Source organism: Sebastes umbrosus, chromosome 7 (genome assembly GCF_015220745.1).
Source record: "Sebastes umbrosus isolate fSebUmb1 chromosome 7, fSebUmb1.pri, whole genome shotgun sequence".
NCBI lineage: Eukaryota > Metazoa > Chordata > Actinopteri > Perciformes > Sebastidae > Sebastes > Sebastes umbrosus.
In genome coordinates this window covers 27,365,970-27,393,396 of record NC_051275.1, presented here as the reverse complement: position 1 = coordinate 27,393,396, position 27,427 = coordinate 27,365,970, and the positions used below count along the sequence as shown (strand labels likewise).

The 27,427-nt window shown below is 41.4% G+C and overlaps 2 protein-coding genes and 2 long non-coding RNA genes across 5 annotated transcripts; 3 read left to right on the top strand and 1 right to left on the bottom strand.

Annotated features, from left to right (window-relative positions):
* Nucleotides 1-41: 41 nt before the first annotated feature.
* vwa7 (von Willebrand factor A domain containing 7) lies at nucleotides 42-13,820 on the top strand. The gene is made up of 17 exons (XM_037775043.1): nucleotides 42-325; nucleotides 2,377-2,662; nucleotides 2,776-3,009; nucleotides 4,203-4,299; nucleotides 5,515-5,649; nucleotides 5,771-5,966; nucleotides 6,116-6,285; nucleotides 6,407-6,519; nucleotides 6,626-6,742; nucleotides 7,121-7,330; nucleotides 8,547-8,679; nucleotides 8,865-9,017; nucleotides 9,817-9,909; nucleotides 10,024-10,313; nucleotides 12,514-12,650; nucleotides 12,788-12,947; nucleotides 13,038-13,820. Exons 2-17 carry the CDS (start codon nucleotides 2,414-2,416, stop codon nucleotides 13,551-13,553), a joined length of 3,003 nt encoding a protein of 1,000 aa, XP_037630971.1. The 5' UTR covers nucleotides 42-325; nucleotides 2,377-2,413; the 3' UTR covers nucleotides 13,554-13,820.
* Nucleotides 13,821-15,465: 1,645 nt separating this feature from the next.
* On the bottom strand, nucleotides 15,466-26,857 carry LOC119491249. 2 transcript variants are annotated; one of them, XR_005207568.1, is made up of 5 exons: nucleotides 26,823-26,857; nucleotides 24,853-24,998; nucleotides 21,477-21,590; nucleotides 17,422-17,752; nucleotides 15,466-15,597 (listed from the first exon to the last, which is right to left on the bottom strand). It is a non-coding gene; the product is annotated as an uncharacterized LOC119491249 (long non-coding RNA). The 2 variants fall into 2 exon arrangements; XR_005207569.1 differs by having other exon boundaries at nucleotides 21,477-21,578.
* Nucleotides 17,129-18,428, top strand: LOC119491250. The gene is made up of 3 exons (XR_005207570.1): nucleotides 17,129-17,342; nucleotides 17,457-17,746; nucleotides 18,302-18,428. It is a non-coding gene; the product is annotated as an uncharacterized LOC119491250 (long non-coding RNA).
* Nucleotides 18,486-25,557, top strand: LOC119491248 (sodium- and chloride-dependent GABA transporter 2-like). Its single transcript, XM_037775051.1, has 12 exons — nucleotides 18,486-18,661; nucleotides 19,806-19,946; nucleotides 20,905-20,992; nucleotides 21,074-21,206; nucleotides 21,286-21,420; nucleotides 21,496-21,599; nucleotides 21,742-21,866; nucleotides 23,245-23,357; nucleotides 23,441-23,578; nucleotides 23,852-23,954; nucleotides 24,566-24,666; nucleotides 24,819-25,557. The coding sequence occupies exons 1-12, from the start codon at nucleotides 18,496-18,498 to the stop codon at nucleotides 25,002-25,004; spliced, it is 1,533 nt and encodes a 510-aa protein (XP_037630979.1). The 5' UTR covers nucleotides 18,486-18,495; the 3' UTR covers nucleotides 25,005-25,557.
* Nucleotides 26,858-27,427: the final 570 nt, after the last annotated feature.

Below are 27,427 nucleotides of genomic sequence, written 5' to 3'. Positions count from 1 at the left end.
CCCCTAAACGCTAAGAAATGCACCCAAGACCCCTCAGACTCTTATCCGAGTTAAACAGAGTGCTTCTTCCATTCATATCTTGGTTGTTATTTTTCTTACTGAGGAGCCCAAGGACAGACAAATGTGAAGACTCAATAATTTTTGTGACACAGACAGGACTGCTGTGATACTGTGCACAGTTTCCTCTGCATACAGGTTGCGGTGAAAGTCTACGCTGTCACATGAACGTGTTCATCTGCACATACAGGACAGGCACGTCTCTGCTGCTAAATGCTGCGGAGTCTGAACAAAATCTACAGAGAAAAGTCGACCACGATGAACCGAGGTGAGAACATTTTTATTTTGTGTAGAAAGTAGCTTTAAGCAAAAGTTTGTAGTTTCCTGGTGATATACAAACCATAATTTAAAAAATAACTATACAGCATGAGCTAATTTTAGTGATAAAAAAGATTGTTTGTACATTCTTAGTTGACATTATTGCACTGTGATGAAGGAGGAAGTTTGTTCTAGATAACATACTTTATGTCGTAGTTTGTTAATGAGCAAACTAAGCAAAAGATGAGCAGTTACGAATAAAAATGTTTAAAAAATTATATTAATAATCAGTGTACGAGTGTCAGATAATGAGTGAAAGGAGGAGACCACGCCAATCAATTAAAACTGCTGCTTAGAGGGAGCAGAGGGAGCAGTTGTTTATAGGCCTCAAGCTTTGTTTCGGTCTCCCCTTGTGAAAGCACAGACTATGAGAACAAAACCAAAGTATCTGAATAAAGATGACAAAGAACAATAGCAGCCTCTGTACAGACAAAGCTGAGAAAAATGTGGGTTTTTTTGGGGTGGTGGTGGTGGGGGGTTAAGGAGTGGGTGATGACAGAAGAGGACACATGGATGACTGGCACAAACTGATCAAATTAGCACAAAACACTACTGAACAATAGGGGTTAGGTCATTTCATATCCATCCATTTAGCAAGCAGTAAGTGCTTTTTACATGACTATGTCATGACTCATCAAAGAACTCACTTGGTGATTGTTTGAAGTAACATTTTCAACATGCCAAACAGGCAACGGTTACAGCTTCAAAAATAAAAAGCATTCACTAAAAAGCCTAAAAGGTGAAATTAGATTCATTAAAGCTGATATATATACATATTTTATATTTACAATGGATCAAATCATTGTCTGAAATGAGTCAGTACTCACCAGTACTGCATACCGCCACTTCTGATTTTTGTCCACATGAGTACCGTTACTTCTTACGGTGGCGTACTGCCACTCCTGGTGAGTCTAGGTGTGCACCTCTAAACACCTGCATAACTGCATCTCCTGCAACTGGTATTCCTTCCTATAATCCAATTTAATCTGTAGGCCAACACATCAAGTTGGTTTTATTGTAGCATACTGTATATGCAATATTATATTTGTGTAAAATTTGATTTGTTTCAATAGCTACGTAAAAAAGTTTTCATTAACCAAATATACATTTATGTACAAACTGTGGAAATGTATGTTGTATGTAGGCCTAATGTATGTAATGGAATGAAATGCATACAAAAATACATTTGAAGTAGGATATAGTAACAAGATATATACATAAAAATAAATATATCCAAGAGACATGCGATGATCACGTCATGCAACTGTTGAATTAGGGTACTGGCACCTTTTTTGATCAATTCAGACACTGGATCAAATGACTATAATGTGACAGATTGTGCTCATAATGATGAACCCACAGATGATTATTACGTGACCCTGCAATTCCCTTCAGCTCTACAGAGTATTTGAATCTATTTTAGTTCATAGTTTTGGTTTTCAGGTCCACAACTTGACTGTTTCTGTTCACTTTTAATACTCAGCAGGCAGCTGGTTTTAGAAAAAGAGGCTGGGATAAACTGACTGTACGCTACCTGTTCAGCACCGTCCCGTAGAAACGGTGGACAGACAAAGTTAGCAACTAGCTGGTGAACATAATGGAGCATTTAGAAACTAAGGAGCGAGGAGCTGGTGGAGACTGAAAGAGAGCTAAAAGGAGAGTTGGACTTACATTAGCCAAATGAATGCTAATGTTCCTATACATCTGCTGTATGTGTAATTGGCAGTTTGTCACCATATCAACTTCACAAGGTGATATGTCAATATTGTAGTAAGTAAAGTGTCACCCTTTATTTCAGGTAAATTTCCAAAGATAATTTGGAAACTGAGACTTTAAAGTCTTGATTTAAAAGATTTGTTATGTAAATAATTGGCTAATTCTAAAGCTATTACATTTAAATTTAAAAGCTGGCCTATGCTATCTGCCATGCCTATTAAAAACCATCAAATTGGATACAAGAGTGTATTTTGTATTGTAACTGATTTCTTTTATGTCATGCAGGTAGGATGTGACCTACTCACCCAATCTTCAAAACACAATGTCACAGGGCAGAGGAAGAATTTTGGAAGGGAGTGGAAAGCAGATGCACTTGTTTATTCTCGCTTATCTCCTCCTCCTTCTGGCTTTACCCTGCATGGGCTTCCTCCCCAACTTCTGGTCTCGGGTGTTAACGCTGTCCTGGGACTCGCACACGCACCAGTACATCACAGAGCGGGCCATTCTCAACGTCACCATGGAGACCGTGAGGGACACCAGAGAACACCAGGGGAACCATGCAGAGGAACAGGTGAGTTATTGTATTAGATTCTGAACAGTTTCAATGAATTAATTCATATCACATTATGATATTTGAGCACAGACCTACCTCTCATTCTAATGATGATAAAACATCCCTCCCAGGTCAGACTGGGCCGTGGCTTCTGGAGAGCTGTGGGAGAGGTGGTGAAGTCCAACGCAGCCATGGACTCCTTGAGCTCCACCAAGTCCGACCCAGTGTACCACTTTGATTCGGAGCGTGTGGACAGCGCCATGGGGATGTTACGTCAGTTCTGGTCTCAGACTCTGCTCTCAGTACGGGCCAAAGAGTACCAAAGTGCTCGTCAAAGCTTGGGCCAGCTGTTTCACGCCTTGCAGGTACACAGCAGCACTGTAAAGAAGAGTCAGAGGATGTATGGATGAGGAGAGCAGTGGAAGTTGATACCATGCTTCCAGTTGTTGGCCTCTTGTGGGAGCATAAAGGCTAATATTTGGCCATTAAACTAACCTCAAGGGACACTACATGCAATATCAACTCTGATGAGTCATTGACCAAATTAGGAAGCAGCAGAACAAATTTAAAACAGTTCGGCCTGTCAGACTATTACAGACAATGGTAATAGAGTGGTGCAGGAATGAGTCCTAAAACCCGGATATGAGTTAGCATTTTAGCACTTCCGATTCCCTCGTCCGGTAGTCAATGGGTTTTTTTAATGGGTTTTTGGTTAGATGCCTGAAATAAGTCTGTGGTTAACACAAGCTGAAGAGATTTTAACATTTTGTTCTACGATATAAAATACGTCAGTAAATATCCCACTCGTTAATATTGAAGCTTTAACGTGTCTCAAAATAGGCGGTTGCTACAAGTGGCTAAATGAGACTAAACGTCATCACGCTGACTCATCCGCCGTTACAGCCTCGTTGTGTATTTGCGCTCATGGTATAGTTTGTTTATAGCCTAACATTAGCTTTTACTTCTAGCGAATGAATTCACACTTCAAAAATCATAAAAGGGGTGTTCATTTGTGAAGATTATCTTGCTGAACAAAACATGCAAATATCATAAATGTGTGTTTGCCACAGAACTTATTTCCTGCAATAATCCAAAACCCAATGGAAAAATCCCATTGGCTTTTTGTCGAGGGAACCAGGGAGATGCTAACTTCCTGGTTGGCCTATAAAAATACATCATCCCTGCAGCACCCTATAAAAGCTGCATTGCTTCTAAACAACATTGTTTTACAATTTGAGAGCAATCTTCATAGGCACTCGTAAATACACACAATACAATAGCAGGTTTAAATGCAGAAGGAAAACAATTTGTAACATGCAGCTTATGTTTAACAATTCAATGGGAATCAAAAGGAATTTACGGAAATGAAATGGAAATATCGGGGTTAATTTCTCAGGCTGCATTCATATGTAGATAAAAACAAAACCTTTACCATTATCATAAGCGGACATAACGCATTGATTTGCCGAATAAATCCAATTAATTTGTCAAATACATACTATGTGAATGTACCATGTGGTGAGTTAATGTTTTATCTTTCAAACATCTGTTATGCCAGGACTTCTACAGCCACAGTAACTGGGTTGAGATGGGCCAGCGCTTCATTTACCTCCACCTGCTGCAGCCGGAGGAGCCCGCCATCCCTGTGGCTGAAGGTAATTCTTCACATCACATTACAAAGATTATCACATCAAAAAATTATCTTTGGGAGATGATTCCATTCCTATATATAGAATCTCTTAGTGTTATTACCGTGTTATCGCCCAGCCTTAAGGGACACATGGGCTTTTCCAGTTAGGTTCCTTATAGGATAGGCAAAACATTTATTGTGCTCTAGATCAAAATATAAGAACAAATAATTAGATTAGTACTACATTTGGAGTCATATGTTTTTATACGGTATCCTTTATATTCTCTGCTTCTTAGCATTTTTATCTATTGCAGTATATTGTGATTACCAAAATCAACACAGACTGTGGCCTTGACAACTGTAGTGTTGTATTTTTCCTCTGGATGGTTGTCAGAGTGATGCATTTGTCACTGTTCATTTTCTGGCAGCAAATATGTCGACCCAAATGCAGACACACAGGCATGTCAGGTTGACTTAGAGCTAAGCTCACAAGATGAGAGGTCAGCGGTTCATCAGTGGAAAAGCAGTTTTAACAGGCAGCAATCTGACTGGTTCTGCAACCACACCTAGCAGCAATGTAGACATTATGGCCACTTATGGATGTTAATGACAGTGGAAAACAGGTGTGTAGGCAGGTGACTGATGGGCAGAAAGCAACTAGTGGATAAGTGAGGCATGACTGGGTCTGAAAAGTTCAACACTTGTAGCCTAATGTACTAATATTCACTTGAGTAAATTAGCTATACAGTATATTCTTAAATAAATCAATTCAATCTCTGGATACATACTTTTCAGTTTAACATAATCATCACCACTTCAGAGAAATGGGGGGGGAGGGAAATCAATAAAAGTATTATGCTTCGAAAGTTCAAAATAAAAGCCAACAATCTGAGTTAGAGCTGCAACGATTAGTTGATTAATCCATTAGTCGACTATTTTGACAATCACTTGTTTCAGCCATATTTCAAGCATACATTCTGGTTCCTTCTCAAATGCACAGTTGTCCAAGTTGGTGCCCCCATGGTCGAACAAACCACAGCAAGTGCCCTCTTCGATGTCCCGATGGTAGATAAAACATGATAAAGTGCCCTCATTATGGAAGAAAAGGCCTTTCAATCCCAAAACCCAAACAAAGATAATAACAAAGTATTTATGTTTAAAAGAAGGTTTACTGCTGCTCTAATGATGTGGAGCTTTAATGGGCCTCACTAGACTAACGCCTCGTCCTTTCTGTCCACAGAAGACACTCCTACCTGTATGGAGTGCTTCAGCACCACCTGTCGAGGCAACCTCCTGCCAGGGATGACAAACACCCAGCGAGACACCCAGCTGCTCACCACGGGCTACTTCAGCACTTTCCCTCCAAAACCTCACGGTATACGGCAGTGAAACTTCAGCCAGCAACAGCTGCAGTCCTGATAAAAAAGCAAAAAAGGAATTTTACTTTTCAAACTCTCTCTACCGTATAAAGCTTTAAAAGACTGTTTCTTTTTCAGGCAAATGTAGTCATGGAGGTATTCTGGACAGTAGCCGCTATCTGGGGGCCAAAGGGGGCATCAACAAGGACAGCACCTCACCTCTCTTCTCCCCTCACCATTATCTGCATGTGGAAGCTGCCAATTTGGCTACAGAGGCCACCCTGAGCGTACTGAGAGACCTCAGAGACACTGTGGGCCATAAAACCTTCCTCAGGTAGGTTTTGACAGGTAGTTCTTGTACTTCCCCAAAGAGAAAACGCAATAGGCTCGCATTAATTGGTAAATATGTTGTATCAACTACAAACAATATATTATTTCAGCTGTTGAGTGTATGAAGTTTTTCGTCTAAACGTTCTTTGACAGGCTCTTCAGTGTGAAGCAGGTCCCTGCGTTGGTGTTTGTCATGGACACCACAGGCAGCATGTTTGAGGAGATCACTGCTGCTCGCTACCGGGCCCACTCCATCATCCAGAGCCGAGCCAGCAGCGCCGGGCAGCTGGGCACCTTTGTGCTTGTGCCCTTCCATGATCCAAGTGAGGGTGTAACAATCAGCTTAAGTTTTAAGCCTAGTTACAATTATAATTCAAGAGCGATACTGCTGGTTAAAAGAGGAAATTGAAAGAATTTGACATTTCTATCTCCTGTACTCTGCAGAGGTGGGACCAGTGTATGAGACTGATGACCCAAACCAGTTCATGCAGCACATGGAGGACCTGATGGCGCTGGGAGGAGGAGACGAACCAGAGATGTGTCTCTCTGCCGTTCAGGTAAATTTAGATTTGGTTTCTATTGTAATACTTTAAAGTGATCAGGAGTGATCACATGTACAGTATGAGAAGGCCGCTAATTTCCCATCTTGCTGTGTATTTTCAGCTGGCGCTCACTCACAGTCCACCACTGTCAGAGATCTTTGTATTCACTGATGCCTCCCCTAAAGATGCTCACTTGATTGATGTGGTAAAGGCCCTCGCACTGGAGAAACAGAGCAAGGTAGGTTTTGATTTTTAACATTTTCTGCAGCTCATCCGACGGCTAAATAAAACACATTTAAATGCAACATCTCAGATAAAAAGAGGTTTCACCTGACGACATTAACAACGCAAACAATTCATGACAGTGAAATTAATTTACAAATTGGGAAGAAGTTATCTGATACTGATTAAACTGCTTGGATTAGCATTCCATAAATTGCATTTTAGGATGGATTTTGCTCTGTAATGAACTTAATGAGTGCACCCCTCTTGTGTCTTATACTGTGCATGTATTATGAATGGGAACTGCGACAGCAAGGCGACTGCAATCAAGCAAGTTGTAGCACGTTTCTTTCAGCTCAACCATTGGTCATGTTATGGGCTGATTCTCCCACAGGTGACGTTTCTCCTCACTGAAGACCCCAAATACACATCAGAGAGCAGACGGAGGAGGAGGAGGAGGAGGAAGAGGGAACCTTTGTCCCCTGATCGTTTCTCTCTCTACTCTTCCCTGTCGTCCCTGTCAGGAGGGCTGACGATATTCACCACCAACACTGACATCCGCAGTGTCTCTGCCATAGTGGAGGACAACACAGCCGCTGACAAGGTGCGGCAGCGAGATCCTTTACTGGTGATTTTACACAGTTGAACCAATTCAAGCGAGTTCCCATAAGGCAAAGTAGGCAATCAGCGGTTCCAATCGTTTTGGGCTTGAGACGTGAAGAGGTGAAATTATGCAGTAGACTAAAACCCCAAAAAAGCTTAAATTTGAGGAAAGTCTGAAAAAATAATTTTCCTACCTTGTTAATTATCTCGAAATCCTTCAGATTTATCTTGCCACCCATTGTGGTTGGGGGTCACAGCAACTGAGCCAAATCATTACTAAGGAGTACCTGTCTTTAACTGTATTCACTTTTTGCCCACTTGGAGGCAGTGGAAACAAACTGTAAGTTGACATATTATCATCTTATAAAGTCGTTTTTCATTGCCATCTCCCAGTTTCCTCCCTGGGGCCACAATTCTCCCGTTTTTCTCCCGATTCATGGCAAATTTTCACACTTTTTTTCCTTTTCATCATCTCAATCTGTTTCTGGCACTGTACAGTGTGTATAAGCCCTGCTGTTTCCACCCGGACAACGATAGAGCTACACCAAATGTTGTTTCCCGGTGGAAAAGAGCTGCTCGCTACACAACAAGGTTTGAGCTGTGCTCGTTGCACATCACAGCGGGCAGCGCCCAAAGTTGGGTTTTGCTCGACGCAGTGAAAAGCCGTCACAAACCATTGGAAATAATGGGTTTCAGAATGCAGTGGTGCCACTGTCACATTATGTCTGAAAGGGCCTTCAGTGAGTGGCAGACGGAGAGAGAAATGGAGAGTAACGTTACTAGGAGAAAGAAATACTCGAGCAGGGGCAAACAATTAATGAATGAATAAAAACTGATGAATATTAGTTTATACCAGAGATTCACACAAGTTCACTCCAGAGGGGCGAATTATTCAGTTTTATTTCCTGAGAATTAAAAGTAAAATTAAAAGTAAGCCTATTTAACATTAAAATGCTGTAGCTGTGTATTTATTATTTTGTTATTTTCATTCTTTAAAAGTCACCAGAATGCAGGAAACAAAGTCTCTGAAACCCCCAGGCCCCCCTCCATTTAGCAGTGACGAATAATGTTCAGCACTGAACATTAATGTTGTCTTTATTATAAGTTGTCTTTATTTTTATTAAAGAAAAATTGATTATAGAGAAAGTCTTCCTACTCTGTTGCCTTCCCCAAACTGTTCAGATATGCTCAGCACATTTTTCCTCCTTCCTCCCCAGGTGACCCTCCTCCATGTGGAAAGTGATCAAGAGTTGATGTCCTCCCATTCCTTCAGAGTTGACAGCTCAGTAAAAAGTGTCACACTTCATGTCACCGGCATCCTTACAGAGTGTATCCTTACCAGCCCATCAGGTAACTGTAGGGCAAAGTTATAAATGATACATGTATAAGCTTTTGATCGCAGCTATATCGAGGCAGCATTAGAACTACAGTGTGTCAACTACACTTTATACTTGCCCATAACGTCTTACAATACCACTACTCTTATTTGCATTTGATAATAAAATAATACCTGTTCATCTTCCTCTCCTTGTTAGACCAAATCCAGTCTCTGTTGATTGAGAAAGGTCCTCTGGCAGAGTTGGAACTCTTCAAGGGTTTGTGCCGCATCAGCCTGCTCTCTCCTATACAGCCAGGCCAGTGGAAACTTCAAGCCAAGAGTGACGGACACCTCACATTCAATGTGATAGGTAAAAGAAGAAGAAAATAGAATTACCACCTTGTGGTTGTATGCCTCCGCCAACCAGTCAAATTGCAGTTTACATCCATTTCTGTCCAAAATGTCATCACTTCATCATTTTATTCTGTTAGACATTTGTGTGAAATTGTCATAATTATCTTTTGAATTCTTGAGTTATGGCCAAAAATGTGTTTTGTGAGGTCAGAGTGACCTTTGACCACCAAATCGAATCAGTTTATCCTTGAATCCAAGAGAGGTTGGGCCAAATTTTTTTTTTTAAATCCACGCAAGGTGTTCCTGAGATACAATATTGTGTTCACGAGAATGGGACAGACATCACGGTGACCTTTGACCACCAAAATCTAATCACTTCATCCTTGACTCCAAGTGTATGAGAGGTCGAAGTAACGAAAATGAATTGATAAAAATCGAGGGGTTTTGTTTGCAGCACGCAATTTTTGTTACTTCCGCCCTTCATAAAAGTGGACGTTTGTGCTGAAATTGGAATATTTTCCCTCAAGGTGTTCTTGAGATATCACGTTCATAAGAATTGGATGATGTGAGGTCACAGTGACCTTGACCTTCGACCACCAATATCTAATCAGTTCATCCTTGAGTCCAAGAGGATATCACGTTCACAAGAATGGGCCAGACGGACGTACGGATGGACATCCTGAAAACGGAATGCCTGTGGCCACAGCTGTCGCAGACGCGGACGCATAAAAACATGTTAGACACATTTGTTATTATTTAACTGCACTTAAACTGAGAAAAGAAACAAATGTTTGCCTTTTGATCTGCACCCCCAGGTGACAGCAGTGTAGATTTCCTGTATTATTTTGCCACGGTAACCAACGAGACACACCCAGGTCTGGCCAGAGTGGAGGGTAGTCCAGTAGCAGGTAAGAGATTGTGATTTTTCTCTAGTATAATTAGTGATGTATTAGTGACAGTAAGTCTCACAGACAGGAGTGTGCCTACCATTTAGCTACCTTGTTCCTTATTTGGTTTCCCAGGTGTTCCTGCCTATCTGGTGCTGTCTGTGACGGGCCTGGCTCCAGATGAGGAGGCATCTTTCAGTCATGTAACGCTGCTGGGAGCCGACGGGGAGAGCCTCCAGCAGGTGAAGCTGAACTCCTCCTCCTCTTCATCATCATCATCCTACTCTGTGGAGGAGCTGGTGGGGCGGTTGGACTCTGTTCCCAGAGTCCCCTTCTGTGTTCGACTAACAGGCCGAGACAGCAGAGGAAACAAGCTGGAGAGGGTTTCCGCAGAGATGGTTCAGCCAACTCACGTTCAGATACAGGTAACGCTAGAGAGAGATGAGAGACTTTATTGTCATCCATCTATATGTAATGCAGTGTTTCCCTGGTCCCCGGTGCAAAACAAAAGAATGAAACATAAGGTGCAAACAACAAGATACAAGGTACAAACATATAGTGCAATGATAGAAAACATATAAATACAAGTAGTGTAAATAAATGTAAAGTAGTGCAATTAACAACTATAACAGCAGTTTTTGGGTCCCTGAGGATATTTAAAGGAACAGTGTGTAGAATTTCAGGGGATCTTTTAGCAGAAATGTAATATATAGAATAGAGACTTTATTGTCATTGTCATTGAAAACTACAAAAAACAGTTTAGCAGCTCTTGGCAGTAAAAGCAGACATTAAAAGCAAACATAAAAACATTCTAATCAAAAACAAGACAAATAAATGGATCATAAAGTGCAGGTGCCATGATTATGGTTCAGCAGCTAGTGTCCTCAGCCTTTGGAGGGGGGGGGGTGGGGGGGGGGGGTTCTACACACTTCACTGGATGTGGGTAAAAGCTATTTCGTAGTCTGTTTGTGTGTGTTTTAATTGGGGAGTAAACAGTCCGTGTCCAGGGTGGGTGGGGTCTTTAGAAATACAGCTGGCTTTCTTGCGGAGCCGGCCAGCGTATAGGTCACTGAGGGGGGTAATGTGGTCCCAATCAGTTTTTCTGCCATCCTCACCACCCGCTGCAGGTCCCTCCTGTCCTCTACTGTGCAGCTAGCAAACCACACAGTGCAGCAGTAGGTCAGGACGCTCTCAATGGTTGCCCGATAGAAATTTATCAGCAGGTGTTGAGGAAGGTGAGCCTGCTTCAGCTTCCTGAGGAAGTAGAGTCTCTGCTGGGACTTCCCCACCTTATGGGAGATGTTTCTGGATCAGGTGAGGTCAGCCGAAATGTAGACTCCGAGGTATGTGAAGCAGTCCACCCTCTCTACCTCCTCTCCACGTACGCAGAGGGCAGAGTGCTCCACCCGCCTTGGTCTTCTGTCTATTATCATTTCTTTTGTTTTTGTTGTGTTTAAATACAGGTTGTCATGGGAACACCATTGTGTCAGATGTTAGATCTCCTAATAATTAATATTAATATTAATAATATTCATAACTATGTTTTCATTAGTGTATAATCACCTGAAACTAAGAATCATTGTGTTTTTGTTAGCTTAGAATGAGCCCTTCATATCTACATAGGGAACGGGTCCTCTTCACGGAGTCCGCCATGATGCTCCGCCATGTTTCTACAGTAGCCCAGAACGGACAAACCAAACACTGGCTCTAGAGAGAGCCTTTCATGTTTTTACATTATCTGAAGGCCACCGTAGTTCTCCGACATGCATGTGAAACTGCAGTAATGTGAGCCATTAGGGCAAAACCGTGGTACCGCCAGCTGCCGTCTGACTTCCATTGCTCTTAAAGTAGTGTTATTATGGAGGATGGCCTCTGAGCAAAGTGAATGGTGTTTCCACGGTTTTCCACTCGGCGGCTCACGTTACCACAGTCTTGGAAAGGGAGGAGTGAATGGAGGGGTACTCAGTTGGTTGCAATCTGCAACCACATCGCTATATGCCGCTCAATCCTACACACTGTACCTTTAAACAAGACATGGGCTGCATCTGTTAGCTCCCAGATGCAACAGGCAGAAGTTTTCAACAAAAAAACTGTGATAAACCCACTGAACACTCCCTGTCCAGCACCAAACAGCAAACAGATAGTTTACCAACTAAGAGGGGAACATAGTGAAGCATTTAGCAGCTAAAGAGCCAGATATTTCCCTCAGGAGATAGTGGAAACTAATGAATGCACTTTATACTATAATACTAAAAAAGTGTTTACAGCTTGCGCTGCTGCCCCCAAGTGGACAAAACTGCCATTTTCAGCTGGAGATAAAGAGGACCTATTCTGCTTTTGTGCTATTTTTCCCTTTCCTTTAGTGTGTTATATAGTTGTTTTATTTGCTGCAGCACCGCCGGTATGAGAAAAATAAAGTGTTTTTTGAACATTAAAGCTTGTAAACATGTTCTATGCACCGGAAAAAGAGCATAATAGGTCCTCTTTAAAGTATCTCACCTTTCAAAATGTCTAATTATGAGTTTGGTGGATTTTCTGATTCATACACTTTCACATTGATGTACCTCAACACCATGAGCTTTTTGTGGATAATCTTTCATTGTTTATGTTTCTCTGTCTCTTCAGGTATTGTCTGTCCCCCGCCTGGTACCGGGTCACAGTACAATGGTGGACTTTGACATCCTGAACCATGGCCCTGCCCGGCTCTTCAGTCTGACTGCTGATGACGACTGTGGATATCTTCACAAGAGAGGACCTCACAGGTAGCTCAGCCACAGAGGGAACCACAAGACTAGAGTCATATGAATGTGATATTAGAGAAACACATTTCAGACCTTTTGAGGACTCTTGTCTCTAAATATAGTAGAACTACGAGAAAATGTTTCTTTCTGTCTCTCAGTTTCTATGTCGCAGAACGAGGGTCTTTCCGTGGTCAGGTGGACCTCCTCACTCCTGCCACAGCTCAAGCAGGAGCGACTGTCACCCTTACACTCACTGTGCGCGCTCTTGACTCTCTAGACTCAAATTACGCAGTGGCCTACTTGACTGTGATCCCTCCGGTGAGCATTAACTGAAAACTAATAGGATATACTACATTTGGAGACAACTTTTGTTGTTGCCACTGACATCACTTCCTCTTTCTCTTGTAGGATTCTGACACGTCCCCACCATCCTGCTCCGCCGCACGATTACAGTCCAACTGTTCTTCTATTTGCATCGAGTCCAGCTGGAGCGTATCTCTGGTCGTGTCAGACCGGGGACGCTCCGGCCTCGCTGCCCTCCAGCTACAGAAGGGCGAAGGTATTCTAACTTTATTCCACAGCCCCCCACCCACGAATGACAGCATGGAAGAGGCCAGTGGAGGCCACCACCATCACCACCACCATCACCACAAGGCCAGACTAGAGAAAGGAGAGGCCCCTTTGAATGTATCTGACTGGGTACCATCTCAGCCACTGTGGGTGAGTTACATGTCCAGCTGCTGCTCTGCTCAGGCTGAGCTGCTGGTGTGGGACACAGCTGGAAACATGAAGCGCTGCCATCTGACATCTGGCCAGCAGAGGCAGCTAAGAGACAGGAGTACAGAAACCAGCGGAGCTGGACAGATTACACTCACAGGCGTCTTCCTCTTGTTGTTAGGTCTGCTGTCGTCTTCTCTGCTTTAACTCGATGTGATTATAGATGTTTTGCAGGACAAACTATGATCACTGGATACCAGCAGCTCACACAAAGAGCTACACAAAAGAGATACAAAAGAGGCAAAGACAGATAAAACGGAAAAAACAATGTAGTTTGAAATAAGTGCACCTCATAGACTGTATATAAGAAGTGGATGTAGTCACCGTGACGTCACCCATTGGTTTGTGGACTGCCGTTTCGAAGCCTCGAGTTCAGCATTTTGGCCGACGCCATGTTGGATTTGTACAACCAGAAGTGACACAAGAGGAGCCAAGTACAACCAAACACTGAATAAGACATTTTCAGGCATCCAAAAATGTTAGAATTAACTTTCATGATCTGAAAACACACTGTGAAAGAGTTAAACTTCTAAGACGAAAACACAGACAACTCCCAGACCGGACAACGGCGTGGTAGCGACCTGTCAATCACAAGGTAGCCACGCTCTAAAACATTCCCTGCTTTATGGTCTATTTGACTCTAAATGGGACCATAATTTACTAAATGAACATCATGCTGTATTGAAGAAGACTTGAAACTAGTGATTGAGACCATAAACTCATGTTTACAATGTTTACTGAGGTAATAAATCAATGAGAAGTAGGCTCATTTTCTCATAGACTTCTATACAATCAGACTTCTTTTTGTTACCAGAGGAGTCGCCCCCTGCTGGCTATTAGAAAGAATGCAAGTTTAAGGCACTTCTGCATTGGCTTCACTTCTCAGACTCGGAGGTTGCCCGCTGTTGCACTTAGTGCAAAGAAACATGTCTTTCTTAATTGCTGATTATGTGCTTGCTACTGTAATTTGTAAAGATCTTCACTGAATAAAGAATAAAGAATGTATCATTACTGTCAATAACTTGAATTATTTATAGTTGCAACTTCTGAACATCTGACATCACACAGAATACATTACTGCCATGGAGTGAAGAATTTGTACATTATAGTTAATGGAACGTTTCATGCTGGCGCTAAAGGGAGCCTTGCACGGCGATACCAAACGCCGACAGCCGTGACAAAGCCTCGGTATTTGATGCACTGTGAACGAGAACGGGCTGAATATAAAGATCAAAATCAAAGCAGCAGAGGCTGAGATATCTTGACTTTTAGTCCCTTGAGTTCTACAAAGGCTGGATGGTACATTTCCCATAATGCATCAAAACCCTGATGACATCATTAGGGTTATATTCTCAGACTTGACAAAGCTCCTCGGGACTGAGTAGTATCCCAACTCATCACATACGGCCGCTTTGTCACGTCCCATGACGTCACTTTATTTTTGGCATCAAAACCACTATAGTTACCCTTGGCGTCCCTTTAGGATTAGGCAACAAAACCTATATAGTTAGGTTTAGGAGAGAACTATGTGGTTGGGCTTAAAACTACTAAGTTTGTGCAGTGAAAATGAAACTGAATGTTGTGAACTCGGGCCATGTGTTTGTTGAACCCATCCACCACCCTGTGGGTGTCTTTTTGCTCTTAAAACTACGACACAAAGGGGTCTGTACAAGCGTCGGTATGTGATGAGCTGGGATGAGAATGTGTTGTTTGACCTGTTCGTTTTATACTGATCATCCAACCTCATCTCCTATGAAGGGGCAGATCGGTTGTATGGCATCATTAAGGACATGACAGGTGTGCACGCCAACCCGTTCTTTAAAATCTGCTGGCTCTACCTCACACCGGCGGTCTCAATGGTGAGTCACTTTCAATGTTGCATATATGCATAATGAATAACCCCACAGCTTTGGTCCTCATGTACACCTGAATACGTCTTATTGTATCCTTTGGGTTTTTATACTGAAATGTCCAGACAACTACTGAATCTCTCTCTCTATTGTTTTCTCAGGGCTCTTTTATATGTTCTTTAGTTAAGTACCAACCTTTGACCTTTAATCGCTGGTATGTATACCCAGCCTGGGCGTACGTGTTGGGCTGGGTACTGGCCCTTTCCTCCATCCTACTTGTACCGGGATGGGCGCTGTATAAACTGGGAACTGGGACTGGGGACCTCAGTCAGGTGGGACAACTGTGAAATTAATTGTGATAATTAATTCAAGAATGACATGGTGTTGAATAATGAATACATTGAGTATGTTCCAATAACAAGCAAAAGAGCAATGTATGTCTGTAGTTAAACAGATTTTATCACCACACCCACTCTAAAACGCTTCAAGAAGCTGAAGCTTCCTATAAAATGTCCGAAAAGATTCTACAGATAAATTACGTTTGACATCTACGAGTTGTAGTTTTTAGGATTATTATTATTATTATTATGAGGATGTTGTAGTGAGGATCTTTAAAAGTGTGAAATGTTTAGGTTTATTAATCAATATATACAGTACATAATGTTGATTTCCAGAGTACAAACTATATTCTGAAGGATCTAACAGCCAGCAGCCAACACATACTATGCAACCACCTCAAAACAACGTGATAGTTATTGTTTTACATATTTGCTTCAAGTTATTGGTGATTATTTCTCTCAATTTCTTAGCGTTTTCATCATCTGTGCCGACCCGACCCTGACTGCTCACTGACCCAAAAGAGAGAAACTGAGCTGCAGCACATCGGAGGGGAAGATCTGCAACGGCTCACCACCAGCTGATATGAAATGTCAAATGATCCTGAACTCTTTGTCAACTGCAATATGTGTATAACAACTAAGATTGGGTACTAAGCGGGCGGGTTACTGATTGTGATATTACTTTCTCTGCTTCTCTTAAGTCTACCATCCAAAGGTCAAAGACAAGCAAGACATGTCTTATTTATTTTAGCTTTATCATGCTGGTTTATCAGATTCCTATTTGAATCCAAATGTAAACTTAAAACATGTATAATTTAGGGCTGCACGATTATGGCCAAAATGATAATCACCATTATTTTTTATCAATATTGAGATCACGATTATTTATCACGATAATTCATTGATTTTAGGGACAAAATATGTTTATTGCACTTTCCCATTTTAATAAAGATGTCGTGCCACATTCCTGCTAATGTAATCTTTGCATCAAAATAAGACTTAAAAAAAGGCTCTTCACCTGGATTCAGTGCATTTACAGCCACAACATTCAGGAACGTTTTTCACAGGCTGCCACTGTAGGGTGCGCATGTAGCGACATGACAGCCCATCAAAAGTGAAGCCAAAACATCTCTATCGCAAGGTGTTCCTGAGATACAGTATTGTGTTCACGAGAATGGGACAGATATCACGGTGACCTTTGACCACCAAAATCTAATCACTTCATCCTTGATTCCAAGTGTATGAGAGGTGGAGGTAACAAAAATGAATTGATAAAAATCGGTGTTTTGTTTACAGCACGCAATTTTTGTTTCCTCCGCCCCTCATAAAAGTGGACGTTTGTGCTGAAATTGGAATATATTCACCAAGGTGTTCTTGAGATATCACGTTCATAAGAATTGGATGATGTGAGGTCACAGTGACCTTGACCTTTGACCACCAAAATCTAATCAGTTCATCCTTGAGTCCAAGAGGATATCGCGTTCACAAGAATGGGCCAGACGGCCGTACGGATGGACAACCTGAAAACGTAATGTCTCTGGCCACGGCAGTCGCAGACGCGGACGCATAAAAACATGTTAGACACATTTGTTATTATTTAACTGCACTTAAACTGAGGAAAGAAACAAATATTTGTCTTTGATCTGCACCCCCAGGTGACAGCAGTGTAGATTTCCTGTATTATTTTGCCACGGTAACCAACGAGACACACCCAGGTCTGGCCAGAGTGGAGGGTAGTCCAGTAGCAGGTTAGAGATTGTGATTTTTCTCTAATATAATTAGTGATGTATCAGTGACAGTAAGTCTCACAGACAGGAGTGTGCCTACCATTTAGCTGCCTTGTTCCTTATTTGGTTTCCCAGGTGTTCCTGCCTATCTGGTGCTGGCTGTGACGGGCCTGGCTCCAAATGAGGAGGCGTCTTTCAGTCATGTAACGCTGCTCGGAGCCGACTAGGAGAGCCTCCAGCAGGTGAAGCTGAACTCCTCCTCCTCTTCATCATCATCATCCTACTCTGTGGAGGAGCTGGTGGGGCGGTTGGACTCTGTTCTCAGAGTCCCCTTCTGTGTTCGACTAACAGGCCGAGACAGCAGAGGAAACAAGCTGGAGAGGGTTTCCGCAGAGATGGTTCAGCCAGCTCACGTTCAGATACAGGTAACGCTAGAGAGAGATGAGAGACTTTATTGTCAACCATCTATATGTAATGCAGTGTTTCCCTATACAAAACATGAAAACATATAAATACAAGTAGTGTAAATAAATGTAAAGTAGTGCAATTAACAACTATAACAGCAGTTTTTGGGTCCCTGAGGATATTTAAAGGAACAGTGTGTAGAATTTCAGAGGATCTTTTAGCAGAAATGTAATATCAAATTTATAACTATGTTTTCATTAGTGTATAATCACCTGAAACTAACAATTGTTGTGTTTTCGTTAGCTTAGAATGAGCCCTTCATATCTACATAGGGAGTGGGTCCTCTTCAGGGAGTCTGCCATGTTTCTACAGTAGCCCAGAACAGACAAACCAAACACTTTCGCATTTTTACGTTACCTGAAGGCCACCGTAGTTCAGCCGTGACAAAGCCTCGGTATTTGACGCACTGGGAACGAGAACGGGCTGAACATGGCCTACTGCAATTTTCAAATCGCAGGAGCTGCAAAATGTGTGTCAAAAAAATGTTTAATTTTAAATTAAATATTGTGCTGCAGACATGTCCAACAAAACACAAGCCAGCGGAGGTGGAGGAGAGAGGACACTGGGGCAGTAAGGTGGAGTTTCTCCTGGCTGTGGCGGGAAATATTGTCGGCCTGGGCAACGTGTGGAGGTTTCCTTACCTGTGCTACAAAAATGGAGGGGGTAAGCAAATATGCTCACTACTTGTTACCTCAAATCTGTAGCACAGATGTGCATTGTTGTATACTTTGTAAATTCAGGTGCATTCCTGGTGCCATATCTGGTATTTGTGGTGACCTGTGGCGTACCCCTGTTCCTGCTGGAGACGACTGTAGGCCAGTACACCCAGGAGGGCGGCATCACCTGCTGGAGGACGCTATGCCCACTGGCCGAAGGTATGCTCCATCTCTAAATGACTGATTAACTCCAGGAGTAGCTGGTATCTTCATTATTGGCTCCTTTACCGTTGTGGAAAAGTTTCTTTCTCAAGTTAAGGTAGTTTAATGTTCATTGTGGTAGTCACACAAAGGGTGAATGTGTGAGGCAGTAACACATTACCCACTCAGAAACTGAATGGAGCAAACGGCAACTTAAACACAACGCATTAAAGACACATTCTCACCACAGGGCAAACATTGACAAACTAACAACTGCATGGCCTCAGTGACCCTTATTCCAAGGTATTTTTTATATTTAAACAAGGGCAGTAGGCATATTTTTCAGTTTCAGTTCTGATTGCAACTTCTAAACCACAATATATAGTTTTTGAAGATTAAATTTATAAAAAAAATGATTGTTGATGTTTATGAAAATATTAGCTACCAACTTCTCCTCCACTTTGTTTTTCAGATATAATTTTTAAATGTCTTTTTTTCTATTCATCTTTACCGAAAATTTGTCTCTCAGAGTGAGTAATCAGTTTTAGTAGTAGGCTACATTTGGTCAGTCAGGTCCCCATACCCCTGACCGTTTGGGTAATGGATAATTGCCTATAATTGATCATTACCGCAGAGACGCACAACCTGGTGAGATGCAGGAGAACGCTAGACGGGAAACACACCACAGTTCTAGAGATCTCCCAGTGCCAGCATTCTCCCAAGAACACACAGGGGAAACCACCAGTGCCACCCCAGAAAGCCCACCCCAGGAGGGGGCGAAGGAAAGAATCAAGTGGTCCAAGATGAGTGATGCTAAGGAGTGGGTCAGGCTTGATGAAGACCTAAACAAAGTGTTCAAAGCGGTTCAAGCAGGAGCAATAGATGTAAAGGTGGATTCATTGACAACCATCGCCTACAACATGGCAAAAGAAAGAGAAAAAAGCAATCTTGGCAACATTGAACCACCAACAACATCCCTCAGACATGAGGGTTGAAACCCTCTGAGATGGTTGGGCACCACTTGACGACCTCGCCTCCTGGCCAAGGCTACACCCATTAGAAATGGGTGCATAAAGGCTTCTCCGATGTAAAACAAACTTGGAGGAGGTCAGGTTTTCATTATGTTTGTCTATAACAGAAAGTACCAAATGTTGCCCTGCAGGTATTGGCTATGGTGGGCAGCTGATCCTCCTCTACTCCTGTATGACCTACATCATTATTCTGTCCTGGGCTCTGTTCTACCTGGTGTTCTCCTTCAGCTCACAGCTCCCCTGGGCCAGCTGCAACAACTACTGGAACACAGGTAACACTGATAATCTCACATGCATTAAGGTTGACTTGTATAACAGAGGTCCAACATTTACATGATGTAGGCCTACTGATGATATCATAGTAGATATCAACACTTTACATGATGTCTCACCCGCTTTTTATAGCATCAAATAACTAATTAAAATCAAGCTTATCTGAACAATGAACACTTGAAAATACACCAGCGTGATAGGAACTACCTAAGAGGACTGAAACCATCTTTGGGGAAAATGTATGTGACGTGTACTTTGACATTTTAGTTTGTCCCATGTCCCATCAGCTAACATGGAGGGGGCGAGCTTTATGACCTATACCCTAGCCAGCCACCAGGGGCAATCAAGATGTTTTGGCTTCACTTTTGGGGAGCTTTCTACTGTATGACATAGAGCGGTGCAGAGATGACATATTTTTTTAGGCCATCCCGGAAGTTAGAATCACACTGGTTCCCTCGACATATAGGATTTTTCCCATTGGGTTTTGGATTATTGCAGAAAATAAGCTCTGTGGCAAACACACGTTTATGATAACATCCTCTGCACTGCACTGGGATGCCATTTTCGCTGTTGGAAATGTAACATTAGCGAAGAGAGCAGGGACATTTTTGAGTGGCATTGCGCCCCACAGCTATCAAAGCTGAAGTAGCAGCCTGTGTCACTGTCACTTCACTGGTATACGGAAGAACAACAGATTTTGCAGCTGAAGAACTCAGTTTTCTCTGTCAATATAGCACGCACTAAGGAATTTATTGCTTCAATCAACTACATTTACCATCAACACTGATTGGACATCCACATAAAAAGCGGCAAATTTTTCTTTCAAGCCCAAAAAGCGAGATAACATCATCAGGGTTATTTTCTCAGATTTGGAAACCTCTCCTTAAAGCCACAGAAGACATTATACATCTGCTTTGTGATTTATAGTATGATTTTATTTTCTCACTATCGTTTCAGATGACTGCGTAGACTTTTCAACACGAAATAAAACTTCTGAATGGACCAACCAGACGAACACAACCTCTGCTGCCACAGAGTTCTGGGAGTAAGTCTGCATATAGATGAACAAACTAAGCCTCTATGGGTCTTTTAAATGCGCCAAAATGAGTCCTATTATTCCTTCTAGACGACGAGTGCTGGCTATCTCAGGGGGGATTGAGGAGATAGGCAGCATCAGGTGGGAGTTGCTGTTGTGCCTAATTACAATGTGGATCATCTGCTACTTTTGCATCTGGAAAGGGGTCAGGTCTACAGGAAAGGTATTAAGCCCTAAAACGGTGGTAAAAAAGTGTATACAGTGTATTTCTAAATGCCTTAAATTGATGTCTTTTTTTCCAGGTGGTGTATTTCACTGCTACCTTTCCCTATGCAATGTTGGTAATTCTTTTGATCCGTGGACTCTCACTTCCTGGTGCTCTACAAGGAATACAGTTTTATCTTCTGCCTGAACCCTCACGACTCAAAGACCCCCAGGTAGGAGCTTGATGATATACTGTAACAGTGTTGAGTTCATGGACAAATTTACTCACCTTTGCTTTGTTGGAGCAGGTTTGGTTGGAGGCTGGGGCTCAGATCTTCTTCTCATTCAGTGTGGGTGTGGGCTCTTTAACTGTGCTCGGCAGCTACAACACCTACAACAATAACTGCTATAAGTAAGTATTAAATCAATGTGTGACTGAGATTGATGCTCTGACATCAACGTTTCTGACAGATGCACCAGAGGACAAGAGCTACACAATAACATGTTTAAAAAATACTACTATGAATTCATAGACATGTTTTTGTGTTTTTCAGGGACTGTCTGTGGCTGTGTTTGCTAAACAGTGGTACCAGTGTGGTAGCTGGCTTTGCAGTCTTCTCTGTGCTGGGATTCATGTCTCATGAGCAGGGCGTTCCTATTGCAGAAGTGGCCGAGTCAGGTAATTCAAGCCACCAGAGATATTCAGAAATTCATCCTGCAGCCATATGTTACAGAGCATCACACCCTTCTGGCTCCTTGTTACAGCCAAAGATTTTATTATGTTAAACTACAAATGATGATATTTTACATTTTGTGACCACATGACCGTCATTATACAGTAGTATGAGATGCGTACCTCCTTCACTCCCAAGCAAAGCTGGCTAATCCACGACCCTGGTGGAAAATAACTGAGTAGATATACTGAAAACTTACTTAAGTAAAATTTTGAGGTACTTGTAGGCTACTTTACTTGAGTATATCCATTTTATTTTACGTTATAATTCATTTCAGAGGGACATGTACTTTTTACTCCACTACATTTATTTGACAGGTATAGTTACCACACTTTACTGATAAAAAATGTACATAACAAACATATGAGGCTTATACAATACAACATATTGTTGAGATTAAACCTGTGGACCTCAACCATTTATATCACTATTAAGAATCTAAGAATGTCAAATATAATATATCAGGACTTTTACTTGTAATTGAATACTTTTACATTACTGTATTGGTACTTTTACTTGAAGTAAAGATCCTGAGTAATTCTTCCACCACTAGTCCACAAAGGGTAAATATTTGCTGCCATCTTTAGGACAACCATAGACATGACAAGCACATTAACAGTTACTCAGCCTCAAGCCTGTGGAGGATGTAACCTGCCAAAATAAAAATAAATAAATAAATAAATGACTCAATAAATAAATAAACATGCCATTAATGAGTAGAAAAATAATATTAAAAATAAATGTAATCATTAATAAAATTGATAAAACATGATATAAATTGATATTTCTGTATTAATTAGCTTTTTCTTATTTATTTATCTTTGCATTTATGTTATATTTATTTTCCCAATAAACAGGTGGTGAAATACTAAGAGAAAAATCATGCATAAATAAATAAATAAATGCTTAAAAGCATAAATAAATACATACATTTAAAAATAAATGTAAAATAAATGCAAAAATAAATAAATACAAAAAATACAAAAATAATTACATGAATACAAATAAATGCAAAAATAAATACATTTAAAAATTCATAAAATAAATACATAAATAAATAAAAGTGCACAATCTGAATCCAGTTTTCTGTCATTTTCTTGAGACATAAGTTAAGAGATTTTCAGTTCTGTGTTGTACTTCAGTGTTTCTCCTCTTCCTGATGGATCGTAAACGCCTTTGTTTATGTGTTACTTGATTGATGAGATTTCCACTGCATTGTGATCTGGATGCATACTTCTTTTACTTAATGAAGTCATTGATGCTAAATTGGTTAAACAAAGGCAGATAGTAGACGGTGATGAGTCAAGCATTGTTGTGTTCCAGGTCCAGGTTTGGCGTTCATTGCGTACCCTCAGGCTGTAGCCATGATGCCTCTTCCCCAACTGTGGTCCATCTGTTTCTTTGTCATGCTCATTCTCTTGGGTCTGGACACACAAGTAAGACGAACTCTTGATGAACCCTTTGCGGAAGAACATATTCACATTTGGGAATGTGCTTATTCTGTCTTTTCTCTGTACAGTTTGTTTGCATGGAGGTTGTGATGACATCCATCATAGATATGTTCCCCAAAGTAATGCGCAGGGCAGGCCAGCGGGAACGTTTCCTCCTCCTCTTCTGCCTCACATGCTTCTTCGCTCAGCTCGTCATGATCACTGAGGTCAGTATTTAGTGTTATATGTACATTCTTTAGTGATTAATCCATTATGGCAGCGTATTGCTGCCAAAATATAATATTTTTTATAACATGATGTTTGTTTTATCCTTACGCTATAACAAGATGCTTTCAGCTTAAGCATTTTAATTATTACAACATATAGTAAGTTTATATACAGTATTATGTGACAAAAGCAGCAGGAATAGGCTTCCATGCATCTGAGGTTGATGTATAAAGTAAAATTAATCAAATAAATGTCTTTGCTGTTGCCTCCAGGGAGGAATGTATGTGTTCCAGATGTTTGACTACTACGCTTGTAACGGAGGCTGCATCCTCTTCCTCTGTGTGTTTGAAACTCTGGCACTGGGATGGATATTTGGTAGGTATGCTGTTTTTAAAAGGGGCACTGTCTTCAGCAATTTCATATTAGACCTAAATAAAGGACCGATTTAAAAAGAAAGATCAAAATCAAAGCAGCAGAGGCTGAGATATCTTGACTTTTAGTCCCTTGAGTTCTACAAAGGCTGGATGGTACATTTCCCATAATGCATCAAAACCCTGATGACATCATTAGGGTTATATTCTCAGACTTGACAAAGCTCCTCGGGGCTGAGTAGTATCCCAACTCGTCACATACGGCCGCTTTGTCACGTCCCATGACGTCACTTTATTTTTGGCATCAAAACCACTATAGTTACCCTTGGCGTCCCTTTAGGATTAGGCAACAAAACCTATATAGTTAGGTTTAGGAGAGAACTATGTGGTTGGGCTTAAAACTACTAAGTTTGTGCAGTGAAAATGAAACTGAATGTTGTGAACTCGGGCCATGTGTTTGTTGAACCCATCCACCACCCTGTGGGTGTCTTTTTGCTCTTAAAACTACGACACAAAGGGGTCTGTACAAGCGCCGGTATGTGATGAGCTGGGATGAGAATGTGTTGTTTGACCTGTTCGTTTTATACTGATCATCCAACCTCATCTCCTATGAAGGGGCAGATCGGTTGTATGGCATCATTAAGGACATGACAGGTGTGCACGCCAACCCGTTCTTTAAAATCTGCTGGCTCTACCTCACACCGGCGGTCTCAATGGTGAGTCACTTTCAATGTTGCATATATGCATAATGAATAACCCCACAGCTTTGGTCCTCATGTACACCTGAATACGTCTTATTGTATCCTTTGGGTTTTTATACTGAAATGTCCAGACAACTACTGAATCTCTCTCTCTATTGTTTTCTCAGGGCTCTTTTATATGTTCTTTAGTTAAGTACCAACCTTTGACCTTTAATCGCTGGTATGTATACCCAGCCTGGGCGTACGTGTTGGGCTGGGTACTGGCCCTTTCCTCCATCCTACTTGTACCGGGATGGGCGCTGTATAAACTGGGAACTGGGACTGGGGACCTCAGTCAGGTGGGACAACTGTGAAATTAATTGTGATAATTAATTCAAGAATGACATGGTGTTGAATAATGAATACATTGAGTATGTGCCAATAACAAGCAAAAGAGCAATGTATGTCTGTAGTTAAACAGATTTTATCACCACACCCACTCTAAAACGCTTCAAGAAGCTCAAGCTTCCTATAAAATGTCCGAAAAGATTCTACAGATAAATTACGTTTGACATCTACGAGTTGTAGTTTTTAGGATTATTATTATTATTATTATGAGGATGTTGTAGTGAGGATCTTTAAAAGTGTGAAATGTTTAGGTTTATTAATCAATATATACAGTACATAATGTTGATTTCCAGAGTACAAACTATATTCTGAAGGATCTAACAGCCAGCAGCCAACACATACTATGCAACCACCTCAAAACAACGTGATAGTTATTGTTTTACATATTTGCTTCAAGTTATTGGTGATTATTTCTCTCAATTTCTTAGCGTTTTCATCATCTGTGCCGACCCGACCCTGACTGCTCACTGACCCAAAAGAGAGAAACTGAGCTGCAGCACATCGGAGGGGAAGATCTGCAACGGCTCACCACCAGCTGATATGAAATGTCAAATGATCCTGAACTCTTTGTCAACTGCAATATGTGTATAACAACTAAGATTGGGTACTAAGCGGGCGGGTTACTGATTGTGATATTACTTTCTCTGCTTCTCTTAAGTCTACCATCCAAAGGTCAAAGACAAGCAAGACATGTCTTATTTATTTTAGCTTTATCATGCTGGTTTATCAGATTCCTATTTGAATCCAAATGTAAACTTAAAACATGTATAATTTAGGGCTGCACGATTATGGCCAAAATGATAATCACCATTATTTTTTATCAATATTGAGATCACGATTATTTATCACGATAATTCATTGATTTTAGGGACAAAATATGTTTATTGCACTTTCCCATTTTAATAAAGATGTCGTGCCACATTCCTGCTAATGTAATCTTTGCATCAAAATAAGACTTAAAAAAAGGCTCTTCACCTGGATTCAGTGCATTTACAGCCACAACATTCAGGAACGTTTTTCACAGGCTGCCACTGTAGGGTGCGCATGTAGCGACATGACAGCCCATCAAAAGTGAAGCCAAAACATCTCGATCGCAAGGTGTTCCTGAGATACAGTATTGTGTTCACGAGAATGGGACAGATATCACGGTGACCTTTGACCACCAAAATCTAATCACTTCATCCTTGATTCCAAGTGTATGAGAGGTGGAGGTAACAAAAATGAATTGATAAAAATCGGTGTTTTGTTTACAGCACGCAATTTTTGTTTCCTCCACCCCTCATAAAAGTGGACGTTTGTGCTGAAATTGGAATATATTCACCAAGGTGTTCTTGAGATATCACGTTCATAAGAATTGGATGATGTGAGGTCACAGTGACCTTGACCTTCGACCACCAAAATCTAATCAGTTCATCCTTGAGTCCAAGAGGATATCGCGTTCACAAGAATGGGCCAGACGGCCGTACGGATGGACGTCCTGAAAACGTAATGCCTCTGGCCACGGCAGTCGCAGACGCGGACGCATAAAAACATGTTAGACACATTTGTTATTATTTAACTGCACTTAAACTGAGGAAAGAAACAAATATTTGTCTTTGATCTGCACCCCCAGGTGACAGCAGTGTAGATTTCCTGTATTATTTTGCCACGGTAACCAACGAGACACACCCAGGTCTAGCCAGAGTGGAGGGTAGTCCAGTAGCAGGTAAGAGATTGTGATTTTTCTCTAGTATAATTAGTGATGTATCAGTGACAGTAAGTCTCACAGACAGGAGTGTGCCTACCATTTAGCTGCCTTGTTCCTTATTTGGTTTCCCAGGTGTTCCTGCCTATTGAAGGGAAATCCCCTCAGGGATGTCTCACCTTCTGCGTGTTGGTTTGTCTTCTAAGCAGCTACAAGCTCAAAGATAAATCATACACAAGATATTATGTTAGTTAAAGTCAAACAATTTATTCCGAAGATATACTCATCAATAGTTGCACAGAGTTATTACAACAGATCTGGATTCATCAATGTGTCTCTGACGTCACGCAGCACGGAGGTCAGTTCGCAGAGAATGAATGAATAGTCGTTCTTTACACTTGATATTTATGCACCTTTAGGGTCTGAAGGAGGGACAGGGCGTTCTTAATGGGCAAGACCCAGTACTTTTCCATAGCTTTGTTATGTTACTTTTCTTGTGACCTAGATGACCTCTCACTTCTGCTACTTCTGACTCCATTCTACGTTATCCATTCTGCAAGAACACCCTGTTCCCTACCCCCTTCCTCCCTCTGTCCCAGGCTCGATAAGATATAAAGATGACACTTGTACACACATACCATACATGCTATTACCCAGTCCTACAATTGAATTACTATTACATATAAAACAGATATTCTACATACA